Source organism: Thamnophis sirtalis, unplaced genomic scaffold (assembly GCF_051295495.1).
Source record: "Thamnophis sirtalis isolate CommonGarterSnake01/CBP01778 unplaced genomic scaffold, rThaSir2_p1.2 scaffold_10, whole genome shotgun sequence".
NCBI classification, from domain to species: domain Eukaryota; kingdom Metazoa; phylum Chordata; class Lepidosauria; order Squamata; family Natricidae; genus Thamnophis; species Thamnophis sirtalis.
The window spans coordinates 23,195,597-23,211,090 of NW_028261390.1; the positions used below are offsets into that span (position 1 = coordinate 23,195,597).

Here is a 15,494-nt window from a genome sequence, read left to right on the forward strand (position 1 = left end):
AGCAGTAAAAGACTCTTCCCTGCTTATTTGGATGGAGAAAGCAATAAGAAAGTCAAGGCTGGGTTGTAAAATTGAGAAATATTTTAGACGAAGGCAAACCATTCTTATATTGACAATAAATATACACACAAATATTGAGCTCTACTCTATTTATTTTAAATGCTTTGCATCTTTTCCAAGGGGAACCATTCCAAGTCCTCATTTTAAGTTTTGTATGACTGAGGTCCAGATATTTTCATGACCCCTATCTTGAGAAACACAGCTTAATACAATACAATAATACAATAGCAGAGTTGGAAGGGAACTTGGAGGTCTTCTAGTCCAACCCCCTTCCTATGCAGGAAACCCTATACCATTTCAGACAAATGGCTATCCAACATCTTCTTAAAGACTTCCAGTGTTGGGGCATTCACAACTTCTGGAGGCAAGCTGTTCCACTGATTAATTGTTCTAACCGCCAGGAAATTTCTCCTCAGTTCTAAGTTGCTTCTCTCCTTGATTAGTTTCCACCCATTGCTTCTTGTTCTACCCTCAGGTGCTTTGGAGAATAGTTTGACTCCCTCTTCTTTGTGGCAACCCCTGAGATATTGGAACACTGCTATCATGTCTCCCCTTCTTTCTATTAAACTAGACATACCCAGTTCCTGCAACCGTTCTTCATATGTTTTAGTCTCCAGTCTCCTAATCCTCTTTGTTGCGTTGCACTCTTTCTAGAGTCTCCACATCTTTTCTACATTGTGGTGACAAAACTGAATGCAGTATTCCAAGTGTGGCCTTACCAAGGCATTATAAAGTGGTATTAACACTTCACGTGATTCTTCTCCCTAATTGCACTTACTCCTGCAGCTTTCCAGAAAGGAACTGCAGTGGAACTCTTTGATGGGGTCTTGAAGTTATTGTTTGCCTCCATGTAGATTAAGCTTGATTACAATAATAAGGTTATTGTTACTGATGTTTTATTATCTTATTAATATTGTGGTTGGTTGGTTTTCTTTAGAATAGAATATAGAATATTCTTTATCAGCCAAGTATGATTGGACACAAAAGGAGTTTGTCTCCAGTGCATAAGCTCTTAGTGTACATATAAACAACAAAGTGGTAAATCAAAATTATCATGAATAATAAGATACAAACAACAAAGTGACAAATCATAAGATACCAATAGGAGAAGGTAATTCAGCCATAATAGCTGCTGGGGAATTCTGGGAGCTGAGGTCCACACACCATCAACTTGCCAAGGTTGAGAAACACTGATAGACTGATAGGAACTTTTACATTGGATATTTTTTACTTTTGGTTTTATTTATTGTGTTGTAGGCTACCACAAATTAGTATGAATTGGTAGCATACTATTTGCTATTTCTAGCATAATTTGTCAAGCCTATGATAGGCTAACATCTGAATGAAAAAATACCATATTTTTCAGAGTATAAGATGCACCAAGATTTTGAAGAGGCAAATTAAAAAAAATTTTTTGCACTCTTCAGACCTCCCAAAAATGGCCCATTTTTCACAAAATGGGCCCATTTTTCACAAAATGGGCCCTTTTTGTCAAAAAAAAGGGCATACATAGCCTTTAGGAGGCTTCTAGAGTGCTCCTGGAGGCTGGGGGGGGGGGAATTGAGCAAAAAATGGCCATTTGTTTGCTCATTTCTGTGCTCCCCAGCCCCCGGGAACACTCTGAAAGCCTCCTAAAGGCTCTGCATGGCCATTTTGGTGAAGGGAGTGGCGTTTCAGAAGTCAAAAAATGCTTTATTCAGTGTATAAGATGCACCCAGATTTTCAGGCTCTTTTTTGAGGGAAAAAGGTGCATCTTATACTCCAAAAAATACGGTAAATAATAACTTCCCTTTCAAATCAAATTTGATTCCATACGACCTCATGGTATTGCTTATATCTGGACCTTGATATCTCCTAATAGATATGTGTATAAGTGATGCATAATGGTCATAGAAAAATTATAGAATAAGAGAGTTGGAAGAGACCTTGGAGCAGGAGACCCTATGCCATTTCAGACAAATGGCTGTCCAATCTCTTCTTTTAAAAAAAGCACCCACAACTTCTGGAGGCAAGCCATTCCACTGATTAATTGTTCTCACCATCAGAAAATGTCTCCCTAATACTAGGCGGGATTTCTCTTTAATAACCTTTCACCTGTTACTAATTCTCCTGCTTTCAGGTAGTTGGAGAATTGGTCAACCCCCTCTTCTCTGTGACAGCCCCGCAAGTATTGGATATCATGTCATCCCTAATATTTCTCTTTGCTAGTCTAGACATACCTAGTTCTTCCATACTCTTTTTCCTTTTCATGAGGCAGTTGAAAAATTGGCTGGAAATTTCAATGAAATAATAGGATAAACCAGTGGTGAAATTCATTTTTTTTTTACTACTGGTTCTGTGGACATGGCTTGGTGGGCGTGGCAAGGGAAGGATACGGCAAAGTTCCGCCCCCCACTCCTGGGGGAAGGATATTGCAAAATTTATATTCCCACCCCCCTCTGGGGCCATCCAGAGGTGGTATTTGCCAGTTCTCTGAACTACTCAAAATTTCTGCTACCGGTTCTCCAGAACCTGTCAGAACCTGTTGAATTTTACCCCTGGGAGAAACTCTTTAATATGTGACTCTGCTTTGGAAGTTCTTTCAATATTAAAATAGAGACTTACATATAGAATGAATCAGATGAGATGACCTTCACAATCCTGTGATTCTTTATTCAAGACTATAATGAACAAACATTTGCTACCTGATACTATGTTTTCAATTCAGATTCACAATTTCTGAAATCAAATAAGACAGAGACCCAAAGTTGTATTTTAACAGGATCCTATTCAAGTAGATTGCTCCAGTGCTTTGATATTGTATCTTACCAAATGTTGGCTTTTTTCTGTTAATGAAGATTACATTAACAAAAAAAGGAGAAAGAATTATATTGTACCTGAAAGCATAAAAAGAACTTTCATAATATCCAAAACATTTTGGACTTTGCATGGAATGATATATTATCTATATGGTTATCTTGATATATTTTATGCTTGTACTAAATTCAAGATGCTGAGAACATAAGTTAATAAATAATTCACAGAGATAATCCTTTATGAAAGGATTGTTTTGTGTCTGTGTGTGTGTCTGTGTGTAGGACATTATTAACCAAGGATACTAACAATATCAATAAACCTGTCAAAATATGCAATTTTACTAATAAAATTGTTTGAAAAAAATTATGACTTATCCATAACTTAATACAAGTAATCCCTGGGTTATGAGCATTCCCTTAGCGAAGGTTCAAAGTTACATGATCAGCGCCCCCTAGTGTTTCCGAATGAGACCCGAAACTACAAATCTTGCAGTACCATGGCAGTTGTTCGCCCTTACAAACAACTACAAAGGGTCTGCAACATTCATCCGGCATTTTGCCGTCCGAAATGGAGCTTCTGAGTGGCTAATCCACCACTCAGAAGATCTGATTGGCCATTCAGAGGCCTCCTCTGGCTCGTTGCAGGCCGAAGTGGAGCCTCTAGGGTGCTAGATAGAGCCAGTGGTTGGAGTCAAATAATTTAACAATAGGTTCTCAGCCCTAATGATTTCTTGCAACAACCAGTTCACCGAACTGCTCAGAAACTTAACCGGTTCTCCCAAAGTGGTGAGAACTGGCTGAATCCCACCACTGGATACGGCCCTCTGAGGCTCTGTTCAGCCTTCTACGGGCTTCCCCCGGCCTGTTCGTCACTCCAATGAATCCTCAAGTTACAAATAGAATGGGCAGGTTCCATTCCATTTGTAATTCAAAGAATACCTGTAACTCCACTTAATAGCAATAGCACTTAAGAGTTATACATTGCTTCATAGTGCTTTACAGCACACTCATAGTGCCTTATAGCACTCTCTAAGCAGTTTACAGAGCCAGCATGTTGCCCCCAACAATCTGGGTCCTCATTTTACTGACCTCAGAAAGATGGAAGACTGAGTCAACCTTGAGCCAGTGGGAAATCAAACTGCTAAACCACTGACTGTCAGCAGTCAGCAAAAGTAGCCTGCAATACCACATTTCAAATGATATCAGGAAGGTTAGCTTTTAGAAGAAGAAGTAACTGAAGAAATATAGTATCAAAGTGGAATTTCTCTGGTAATATCTTCTATATTGTTTTACAGCTTCGCATTTATGCCCAACCACTCCAGCTAAAAACAGCCAGCTATGCAGCAGACGTAACCAAAGTTGTATTTGATTACTTTGAAGACTATTTCAGCATGAACTATTCGCTTCCAAAACTGGGTAAATTTCTGTTTTTCATTTTTAATGAATGTTAAAATTTTGTTTTCAGTTTATATGTTCTCTGAAAATTGTATCTAAGATTAAGTTGAAATAATTGGCTTTTTGTTGTTCACAGTTGTGTTTTATAGGCATATGATTATTGGCCCACAGCAACAAGTATAATCTACTCAGATTGGCAACAGATTTCTCTTTTCAAGCAGTTTTAATCTCATTTCTCAACTAGGGGGAAAGTACGTCAAGCTGAACAAAGTGCAAATAGTGGAAACAATTTTAAAACAGAATCTTTATCTCAGAATAGGCTCAAAGGACCACAGAACATATACACAAACCATATACATTACATTAAACTACATATTTGGCTTCCAAGCAATGTGTATTCAATCGCTGTTGACTCTTCTGCCTTAACTTGGGTATTTTCTGGGTGTGGATCATACATATTGTATATCATTGCCATGTTTTGGAAAATAATTTAACATTGTAGTGCCAACAAGTAATTGAGAAAAATTAACATATCTCAATTGAATTGGATAGAATCCACTTTAAGCAAGTATTTTATGCATTTATATACCTATTTTTATTTATAATTTTGTGACCACTCAATAAAGCACACTTTAGAAGTACTTTCAGTAAATAAAATGGTTACTGTGAGGATGAAATAAGTGTTATCAAATTCTGAGTTAACTGTGATAGATATAAGTATAAAGGAAGTAGAAATTAATATTAGCTACCAGTCAGTGGTGGGTTCGTACTGGTTCAGACTGGTTCGGCTGAACCGGTAATAGCTTGGCAGCCTGGGTCGCTAGAATTGGCAGCGACCCAGGCCTGCAACGCCCCTGAACTGGTTCTCCCGGTGGTGCCATAGGCGCCGTCATCTTGTTTTTTGCTTCTGCACATGCGCAGAATAATTTTAGCTATACTGTGCATGCGTGCGTCCCTGAACAAACCGGCAGTAGTCTCTGCTGGAACCCACCACTACTATCAGTCAAGAAACCCATGTTGAAAAAAATAAAGAAAGAAGATATGGGGATTTTTGAATCCAAAATTCTTGCATGAAGCTTTTCCATCTGAGAAACAAATTGACTTCTAAGCTGGTGGCAATATTGTAGGCCCTCCTCCAAGGATTGTTCTTTTTTTTTAAATTTAAAGTTTTTATTTTTTAAACAAACATAGACAAACAAGATATGTAACATAAAAAGCATCCTCTATTGCGTACAGTGTGTCGATTCGTTACAAGGTTTTTGTGCATCCTTTCCATAGCCATCACTTAAATTTTATATAAAGTTACATATTGTCAATCAAATATATTTATATACATTATTATTATGAGCCAAGGTGGCGCAGTGGGTAGAGTGCAGTACTGCATGCCACTTCAGCTGACTGCTATCTGCAGTTCGGCGGTTCAAATCTCACCGGCTCAAGGTTGACTCAGCCTTCCATCCTTCCGAGGTGGGTAAAATGAGGACCCACACTGTGGGGGCGATATGCTGACTCTGTAAACCGCTTAGAGAGGGCTGAAAGCCCTATGAAGTGGTATATAAGTCTAACTGCTATTGCTATTGCTATTGCTATTGCTATTGCTATTGCTATTATAGTACTTCATTTGTTTGACTATCACTATCATTTTAAATGATAATATGGGTTCATTTATGTTATAATAATTCATTACATCATCTTCAATATATCCAATAATAAAATATTTTTGTATCCTATTCTAAATCATTCTATTATTTTAGTGTTGGTAACATTCTCTAGTAATTTTCAATTTCATTTTTTTTTAATCTGACCACTGATAAAATAAATCCCATATCCTATAAAAAAAATTTATCTTCTTGTTCTCTAATCCTTTTTACATCCTTTTTATGTGAAGTATACTAAATTTAAAGTAAATTTATATTTTGGCATTTCATCACATCATCCTGAAATCATCCAATGGTAATACATCTTTATATTCTGTTCTATATAGAATTGTTTATCTTTTATAACAAAACTTTTCAACATCATCTCCATAGTCCTCACTTACAGTTTATATAAAATTTCATATTATCAATCTAGTGTATATAAATGCATTATTATCATTGTTAATCATTTATTTGACTATAACTATTATTACTTTGTCTTATACATAATACTCAAAATTTAACTAAGTTTAGCTTAATTTTTATTGTGACATTTCATTTCATCATCCTGTATCCTTCCAGTAGAAGTGCAGTCCAATATCTCTTGCCATTTGTAAAATCTGCATTCTAATTGTTTTCTTAATAAGTCTGATGTCGACTTCTCTTGGCAGCTTGTTGTTCATTGCATATCTTGTAAAGACTCAAAACCCTCCATCTGTTCCTTCCATCAGCTTGCCTTTGATTATCACTGGTGCTTCAGCCAAAATTACTCTCATTGTTTCTGCCAGATTTTCTCTCTTTTCTTCTTCCATGTTTTGAAGTCTGAGATAGAGTTCCAGTTCGTCAATCTCTCCTTTCGATATTCCACATGTATCATTTCCCTCCACTCTCAGTTTGCTGTCAATGTCAACAATTTTCTTATCATTTTGTTCATGTTTTTCTGCAATTTTTTGAATATCCTCAAATTTCATCATCGTTTTGTAAATATTCTCAACTCTTCCCTCCATTATTTCTGTTCTTTGTTCTATAATCTCAAGTCCCTTTCCAATATTCTCTGTACTTTTTGAATTTCTAGCATAATTATTTTCAATATTAATTCCTTTAATATTAATTTTATCCTGGAATAAAATTAGAGAAAAACATTACATGAAAATACTGACATGGCTTTCCACTATGGAAGCCATGACACATCCCAATACACTAGATCTATCAAAAATGGTTAGATATAGTGAAATTTTAGACAGCCAAGGGATAGACAGCCAAGGGAATTTGAAAACAAATCCAGAATTAAAGGAGCAAAATATAAATATAGATTGGTGGCCATATCTCCAATCGAGATACAAAAAAGATGTAAAAGAATATGGAATATACACAGAATTACAACTAATAGATAAAATTTTAATTGGCCCAGAAAATAAATTCATAATAAAAATTTACAAATATTTATTAGAAATAACATTAGAAGAAGAAAAAGTTAAAGGTTGCATGATAGCGTGGGCCAAAAACTTTGGCATAGATCTAGTGGATTGTGAAAGAATTTGGAACACAAATTATAAACTAACACGATCAGCAGCACTTAAAGAAAATATGTACAAAATGTTTTATCATTGGCATTTACCACCAACAAGATTGGCTAAAATGTACCCAAATGTGAAGCCAACCTGCTGGAAGCGTAAAAAAGTACAAGGGATTTTTTTATCCCATATGGTGGACCTGCCCAGAAACACAAAAATATTGGACAAAAATTTGGAAATGGTGCAAGAAATTACAGGAGAACATATAAAATACAAACTCAAAATCTTTCTGCTTTCATCATTATTATATATAAATTGTTACAATAATTATCTTCTTTTATTGCCTCTTAAGATAGTTTCTCATGCTCTCTCTATTCCTGTTGAACCCATTCTACTTAAAATTCATTCAGTGGCTAAGAAAATGGACAGACTGGGGGACACATTCATGACGCCATACTTGATATATCAGTTGCAATCTTTCAATTATGTTTTCACTCTTAAATCTAAAGGTTTCCTTGAATGATATGGAGGGTTGTGTCTAAGTTCACTTGGTAGAAAGATAAAATGGAATTCATAGGTATTATCCTGTCATACCCAACTATGAGTTTCTGTATTGGAAGCACAGAACAGGCATTGTCAAATTGTTGAGAGGCAGATGTGCTGTGAAGCAGGCCTGTCAAACTGGCGGCCCACGGGCCGGATGCGTCACATGCAGACCACACCCACCCCACATCCGCAAAGGCAAAAAACATTGTGATAAGTCATGATACATCATGTGATGTGATCAAGTTTGACACTAGAGGGAAATGAAAGAGTTTGAATGCTAAACATGTCTCTTGTTCCATTTAGACAAAATAGCAATTCCAGATTTTGGCACGGGGGCCATGGAAAACTGGGGGCTGATCACTTACAGAGAAACTAATCTCCTTTACGATTCACAAGAATCTGCTGCTTCAAACAAGCAAAGAGTGGCAGCTGTGGTTGCCCATGAACTTGTCCATCAGGTATAGTTTGTTTATTTATTTATTTATTAAATGTATATGCCACCCCTCTCACTATGCAAAGCGCCTCTGGAGATTTACTGAATATTGTTGTCAACATGAAACTAAAGTACATTATTATATTTAAGGAAATTATAATGTGCTTAACCTACAAATCATTTTTGACAGGAATTTTATCTGTTTCCTTCTGAGTTATAAAATAATTAGGTTAATTTGATGTTTCGGATACATATTTCACAAACAGGTTTTACCTCATCCTTTATCAATATTTTATTTTTAGATGGGGTTTACTGTTGGCAGCTGCTATAGCATAAAGCTGTAGCTATTCTTCAGTCTCTGTATTATTCAGCATATATAAATCATGCTAAATTGTAAGTGTTGTGCTATTTATAAGGACTCTTTTCTCTTGGCCTCTCTTCTCACAAAGGAAGGGAAAAGAAAAATGTGTGAAAAAATGACACTGATTTCAAAATCTCAACTTAGCAGCAGAATTTCTTCATCAAGATTGGTTGAAAGACAATGGCTTCCCAACAATATTTACAATACAAGCACTCATTAAAATTGCATCAAAATTAAAGTAAATTCTTATGTTTAACATATTCCATTTTCAGATAAATGTGCTCTGAGAGATCTCATCAGACTTTTAAAGGATAACATTTATGATCCAGTAACAAACATTGTGTTTTCAAAATTACAGTCTCTTTTAATACTGAAATATTTCTATCCACCTTTTGACAAAAGGCTTTCAAAGTAGGATATTTCAGCTAAGGGTTTTATTATCATTTTTAAATGGAAATGCATTTCAAAAGAGTGAATTGAGATGTCATTAAATCACTGAAAAGGAATCATTTCCCAAACTGTTCAACCTGATGATATCTTGAGTACGGTAGTTCCCTTGCTTTGAGTTCTGACTGTGTTTTTTCAAATAAACCATTATTATAAATAGAGCTGTCAAGTTTCACTTGGTAATATGTATCTTCAATATATACCTGTATATACAAGTATTATTGTATTATTGTAAGATTAGAGAATTATGATTAATGTAACCAATATTGTAAACCTTGATTGTAATACCTATATAATATATATACTGCAAATATATTGAAAATGGAAACGAAAAAACCTAGGGCTGCTTATAGTTATATTTATTTAAACAAGATGTTCACAAAGATGGAAGACGAATATGTTGATTCCCATATGATAAATATTTATGCAAAGGCAATCAATATTTAACAAAACTAGCTGGAATCAGGCAAACATAAAGCTTCAATAATAAAGCACCATAATTATAGCTGCTCAACATATGGGCAAGTTACAACAGTTTAGATTAGTATTTGACAAGAGAAAGAGGACATTTTCATTTCAAATGATAGAGTTTTGCCACCCAAAATGTCCAGTTCTCAGTTATTATATATCTAAATGCAAAACGGAAACTCTTGGTGGGGGGGGGGGGGACTGGATTTTTTGAGCTGCGGTTTGTGTTGCCTTTGTGTTATTTTCCAGCAAAATGAGAAAATCTCTTGCACAATATGTAAATAGCTCATTTATGAATGATACATTTCTCTTCTAATTCATTTTCTTTTGTAATGCTGTTTGCTTATTTTTTATTTTTTTTACTTATTACAGTGGTTTGGAAATATTGTGACCATGGATTGGTGGGATGACTTATGGCTCAATGAAGGATTTGCCAGTTTCTTTGAATTTATGGGTGTAAATGCTACAGAAGCAAATTGGCAAATGGTAAGAATTTCTCATCTTGGTATAATTATAAAATATGAACAAAGGAACCCCTGCTAAACATTAAGTATGGCTGCTCAACAGGCGATAGCTATTAGCTGACCTTATTTGAGTTATTTGAGTTCAAAAGCAAGACAACATAAGGTTTGGTTAGTGATTGAGAAATATTCAGGATCTCAGGGCTGTAGGCTAAATGAAACATCCTGGGGAAAAATAGTGTTGAATTGCTGCCAAATAAAGTGAATGTTTTTTTAAAAAAAAACAGGAATTCAGCTTCACTGAGGTATTTTTATTTTTAGTGGGATAGCTTTAATTAAGTTACTTAGCTCTGACATATGAAATTTATAACCGAGGTATCCAACTTTGGCAATGTTAAGGCTTGTGGACTTCAACTTCCAGAATTCCCTGGCCAGCCTTTCTAGCTGGTGAATTCTGGGAGTTGAAGTCTACAAGACTTAAAATGGCCCCTGATTTAGAAGCTTCAATCTATAAATTTTCCTCCTTGAGTTATCAAACTTGATGGTAGAAAACATCTTGACCAAATATTAGCTATTTTATAATATGTAATGATGATACATATGATAGATATATTTATATAATCTTTAGGTAAAATTCTAGAGAATCAAGAAAGTGAGCAACACTAACTATCTCTTTTTGACTATTTCTTTGCTCTCTATGCTGATAATTGGCTATCAATCCAAAACTCCTTTTATCCCATGATAGGTGAAATTGACATGTGGCATGATTTTAGTTATGCTCATTGTTTATCATGCATTAGCCTGCTTTTAGCTAATTAAGTAAATCATTTTGGGGAATAATAACTTTTCCCATCAACTCTTTTTTTCTCCACAGCTGGACCAAATTTTAATTGATGACCTACTCCCAGTGCTGAAGGATGATTCTTTGGTTTCATCTCATCCTATTACCGTGAATGTGTCTTCTCCTGATGAAATAACTTCTGTGTTTGATGGCATATCCTATAGCAAAGTAAGAGCTTAAGTTTCCCCACATAACTGGGACAAAAGAAGATAAACATATTTAGTGTTTGAGCTTTTTTTTTTTTGATCTTGGGGAAAAAAAACATGAGATGAATGTTGTGGGATATGTATATTTTACACTTCTGTTATATGTGTACAGTATATCTGCACTTTATGGTGTTACAGTTCAGAGGCAGGAAAGATAGAGAACTTGGTTTCCTTGAATAGCAGAGAACAGAATACAGCAAGTAGTCCACAACTTGCAACCCAACCAATTGGGACCAAAATTTCTGGATGCCAAGGCCCAAATTTTGATCACATGACCATGTGGATACCGTGACAATTGTAAATTCAAGTACTTACTTGAATTGCAACTCACTTTTTTCAGCACCATTGTAACTATATAGAGAGTGTTTGGGTCGATAATTAGATAACCGTGATACACTACACTGTAATTTTCACCACTTAGTGGTTTGCAAGAGTACAGCTGCCCAAGTCAGTATAAATTATATGAAGTGACGACACACAGGAAATGGCAAAGGTTAGGCAAATTAATCATTATCTTTGTCCTGGTAATGACTTGTGGATATTGTTCCTACCTGCTGATATTTTTTTATAGTGTACTCTCTGGGTCTCTCTATAGCAGGGCTGTCAAACTCGCGGCCCGGATGTGTCACACGCTGGCCACACCCATGCGTCCGGTTTAGCAAAGGGGAAAAAGTCATGATATGTCACATAACGATGCTGTAACAATGCGAGTTTGACACTCCTGCTCTACATTGTATCGATAATGAATGATACTTAGATGAAAATGGCCTTGCCTTTTTGCAATAGCCATGTGTTCCGATCACTACTGGCTTCTATAATTCAGGGAAAGTGGCTATTTAAATGGATGTTCACTTTTATAGTCAGCCTCTTGAATGTGTATTTAGGACTTTCATAGTCAAGGTATGAAAAGAAAAGAAAGAATGGTCTGAAATTTACAACTGATAATGGGATTCTCAGGTATGAAATGTATGTGATACAACCTTCACTTTTGCTTGCACAGGGGTACTGTTGTGGTCCAAATCATATAAGATTTACTCATGACCAGGCATGAATCACCAAGTATGTTTGCTGGACCAAGGCTGAAATCACATGTCTGGATTGAATTGTGGAAAACAAAGTTTGCTTGCAATCTGTTTATAAATGAGGAAGATGTCTTATATCAAATTAGAGTGTTACTCTACTTCTGTCAATGTTGTCTAGGTTGATTATGAACAGATCTCCAGACTCTCCAACTTAGCAATGCCAGTGATTGAATTTGGAACCATCAGTATGCAAAGCATATATTTGCTACTGAACTCTGACACTTTTCTCACGGGATTGCCTCAAGTTGGAATGGGAATGGGGAAACAAAGCCACTGACCATAAGAAATATGTACGTCGGCACAAATGACATGAATGGGCATGCCAAATGGAGCTGGCTCACATTTATCAGATGATATCTTCATTTGGTGCTGATAAATCTTCAATTTTCCAGATGTTTTTTTCCTGTTTCTGTTTTCTGCACCTTTCTGTCCCTCTTGTTCTTTAGAACAGAACAGAATTGAATTGAATTCTTTATTGGCCAAGTGTGATTGGAAACACAAGGAATTCATCTTTGGCGCATATACTCTCAGTATACATAAAGAAAAATAAAATAGAATACATTCATCAAGAATCATAAGATGCAACACTTAGTGATAATTATAGGTTACTAATAAGGAACCAAATTATGCAAGGAAATACATAAAACAATTTAAATTTTAAAGATACAAGCAACATGGTTATAGTCATAAGTGGAAAGAGATAGGTATTAGGAAAGAAGTAGGAGTGTTTAGTTAGAAAGAGATAGGAGTGTCTAGTTTCTTTTTGTGGTTGTGAGGTATCAAGAAGGATACTTCTGTTATTTTCTGTTCCTTCTGTGATCCTGAATTTCCCTTGGCTATCTCCATTTCCCAAACTTCTAAAGTTCCATAGAAGTATGTTCCTAACCTTATCTGAGGTTTAATTGAAACGTTGAAAGTCAGGGAACTTGTGTATGGTTTGAAAGGTTATTGTACCAATGAAAGACAAGTCATTAATCTGTCCACAGACATATGCTCACTTGGTTATAATAATTCTGTCCATCAGTGAGATTTGTATTAAAGTGTTATCCTTGGAACTGAAGTCCAAGTTGACGTGATCTTCATCACAGTATTAATATGCACAAGTAACTGTGGGAAATGTTTCTGAACAACACTATGTGTGTATGTGCTGCCTTTTACCAGCATTTATATAGTGAAGTCTGGAAACTAGAAACTTCAACAGACCAGAATTTTTAGATATGTTGGTTTTTATCAATATTCCCCAAAATGTTTTTTTAAAAAAATCAATATGAAGCCACAAAAATCCAACAAGGGCTTGAGTTCAGTAATTTGGGACTGAATGGTTTTATATATCTGCTTATGTAAAGATAAGATTTCAACAAATGGGTAGGCATTGTTTATTAGTTTTGCTAGTTCTTGGTTATAAGGAGTTTACTACAATATAAAGAATAACTCATACTATGCTTGTATTTCTGGATTGCACAGAAATAGGGAGAGTATACATTATCATTGTGTCTTATTAAGGCAAGCTGGAACAGTTTGTTTACTTTTTGAATACCATGAATACAAATTGGTATATGAAATACTATTTATCAATATTATCAAATCTCTGTCTATCTAGGGAGCATCAATTCTCAGAATGCTTGAAGATTGGATCTCACCAGAAAACTTCAGAGCTGGATGTCAGGTATACTTTCTGATGAAATTAAACTCCAAATGATTAATCATTTGAGCTGTATATATTTTTCTGGGGAAAAAATATTGGATTTTAGTTGTGAATTCATAGACTTTGAGGAATGTGTGTGAATTAGGGGTTAGGACAATCTTCTCTAACCTAGTGCCTTTCACTTGAGTTTGGTTTAAAGGGCCCTGAATTCTTTTTTTAAATGTTGATTTTATTTACAATGTCCTCCCTCCTTCCATTAACATCGCCACAATTCCTGAAGAGGTGATAAGAGCAACTTCCCCCTGAACCCAATTTTGGTCAGAATTAAATTAGTTAAAAATGTTTTCCCTGTGCCCCCAGAAGTGTCAAGAAAAATGATACCACCGTGTTCTTTTCCTAGCTGATCCAAAATCATATGGTATGCTTTTTTCTGATCTTGACTTAGAAGTGGCTTCTTGTCCATGATAACTGCACTAAGCTGTTCGACATTGTAGTTCTTTTCTCATATATAATCTGTGTGAAGTACATCTTGTCAGTTTTGTAGTGGTGCTGGCAGGCCGAGTTGCAGTAATGTTTTATTGATCATGGCCATACATTTGTCCTCAATAATAATGAAAGCCTTGTTGAAAACGTTGGGACCAAACATAATTTCTAATGTTGGATTTTCTCTCTTACCAGGGAGAGCCCCCTTGTGGAGTACTGTGAAGCCATTACCATGGCAACTCCACTGCGTTGTACAGTAGAAACCATTTTAAGACAGTACAGTAGAAGCCATTTTAAGGCACAACAGGCTGTAATACACACCCCAAGGGTTGTTAGGGATTTCTTACACCCACAGTATTGTTTTTCCATAGAGTAAGTCATCTGTGTACCACATTTAGTTGAAATTGTTTGAGGCGTTCCGAATTATACTGGAACACTCTCCCTCTCCCTCCCTCTCTCCCTCCCTCTCTTTCTCCCTCTCTCTCTCTCACACACACACACATTTAGATAGATAGATAGATAGATAGATAGATAGATAGATAGATGATAGATAGATATAGATATAGATATAGAGATAGAGATAGAGATAGAGATAGAGATAGAGATAGAGATAGAGATAGAGATAGAGATATATAGATAAAATGTGCCCCACAAGACTGTAAACATCTAACATTATTATGTGATTTATATACATTAACTATATTATATGGAGCACAAGTAAATTCCTCTTCACTCAAAGCAGCCTAGGCAAGGCAAAAGGTTGGGCAACAATGTTTTAATCCCTTTCAGCACTTCATACTTCTGTCATCTTATGGTCTTCTAAAAACTTCATGGTTCCCTTCTTAGCACAGTCAACCAATCAGTTTCCTTAACAAATTGAAATGTTCTTCTTTCCTATGGACATAACTGATTATTTAATTCAAATATGTCTTTTAAATACTTTACATGAGGTGATATTCCAAACTTTAGTCCATTGTTTTAACTTTCTTATTCTAAAAACTCAGTAAGCTTTTTGCATTCAATTCTTTTTAAATCTTTGTAATTGCTTCCTTCTTTTTATTTAATCTGTCCTAGATTGAAAATACATTAACTCAGATAACTTTTGGATGCTTGTTACACT

At 35.5% G+C, this 15,494-nt stretch overlaps 1 protein-coding gene across 1 annotated transcript in view; it reads left to right on the top strand.

Annotated features, from left to right (window-relative positions):
- Positions 1-15,494, top strand: part of ENPEP (glutamyl aminopeptidase) — a 61,286-nt gene that overhangs the window by 16,051 nt on the left and 29,741 nt on the right. The window contains exons 4-8 of the mRNA XM_087724214.1: positions 4,151-4,271; positions 8,251-8,405; positions 10,029-10,142; positions 10,992-11,126; positions 13,847-13,912. Coding sequence (XP_087580340.1) covers positions 4,151-4,271; positions 8,251-8,405; positions 10,029-10,142; positions 10,992-11,126; positions 13,847-13,912 — 591 coding nt within the window. The remainder of the gene's footprint in view (positions 1-4,150; positions 4,272-8,250; positions 8,406-10,028; positions 10,143-10,991; positions 11,127-13,846; positions 13,913-15,494) is intronic.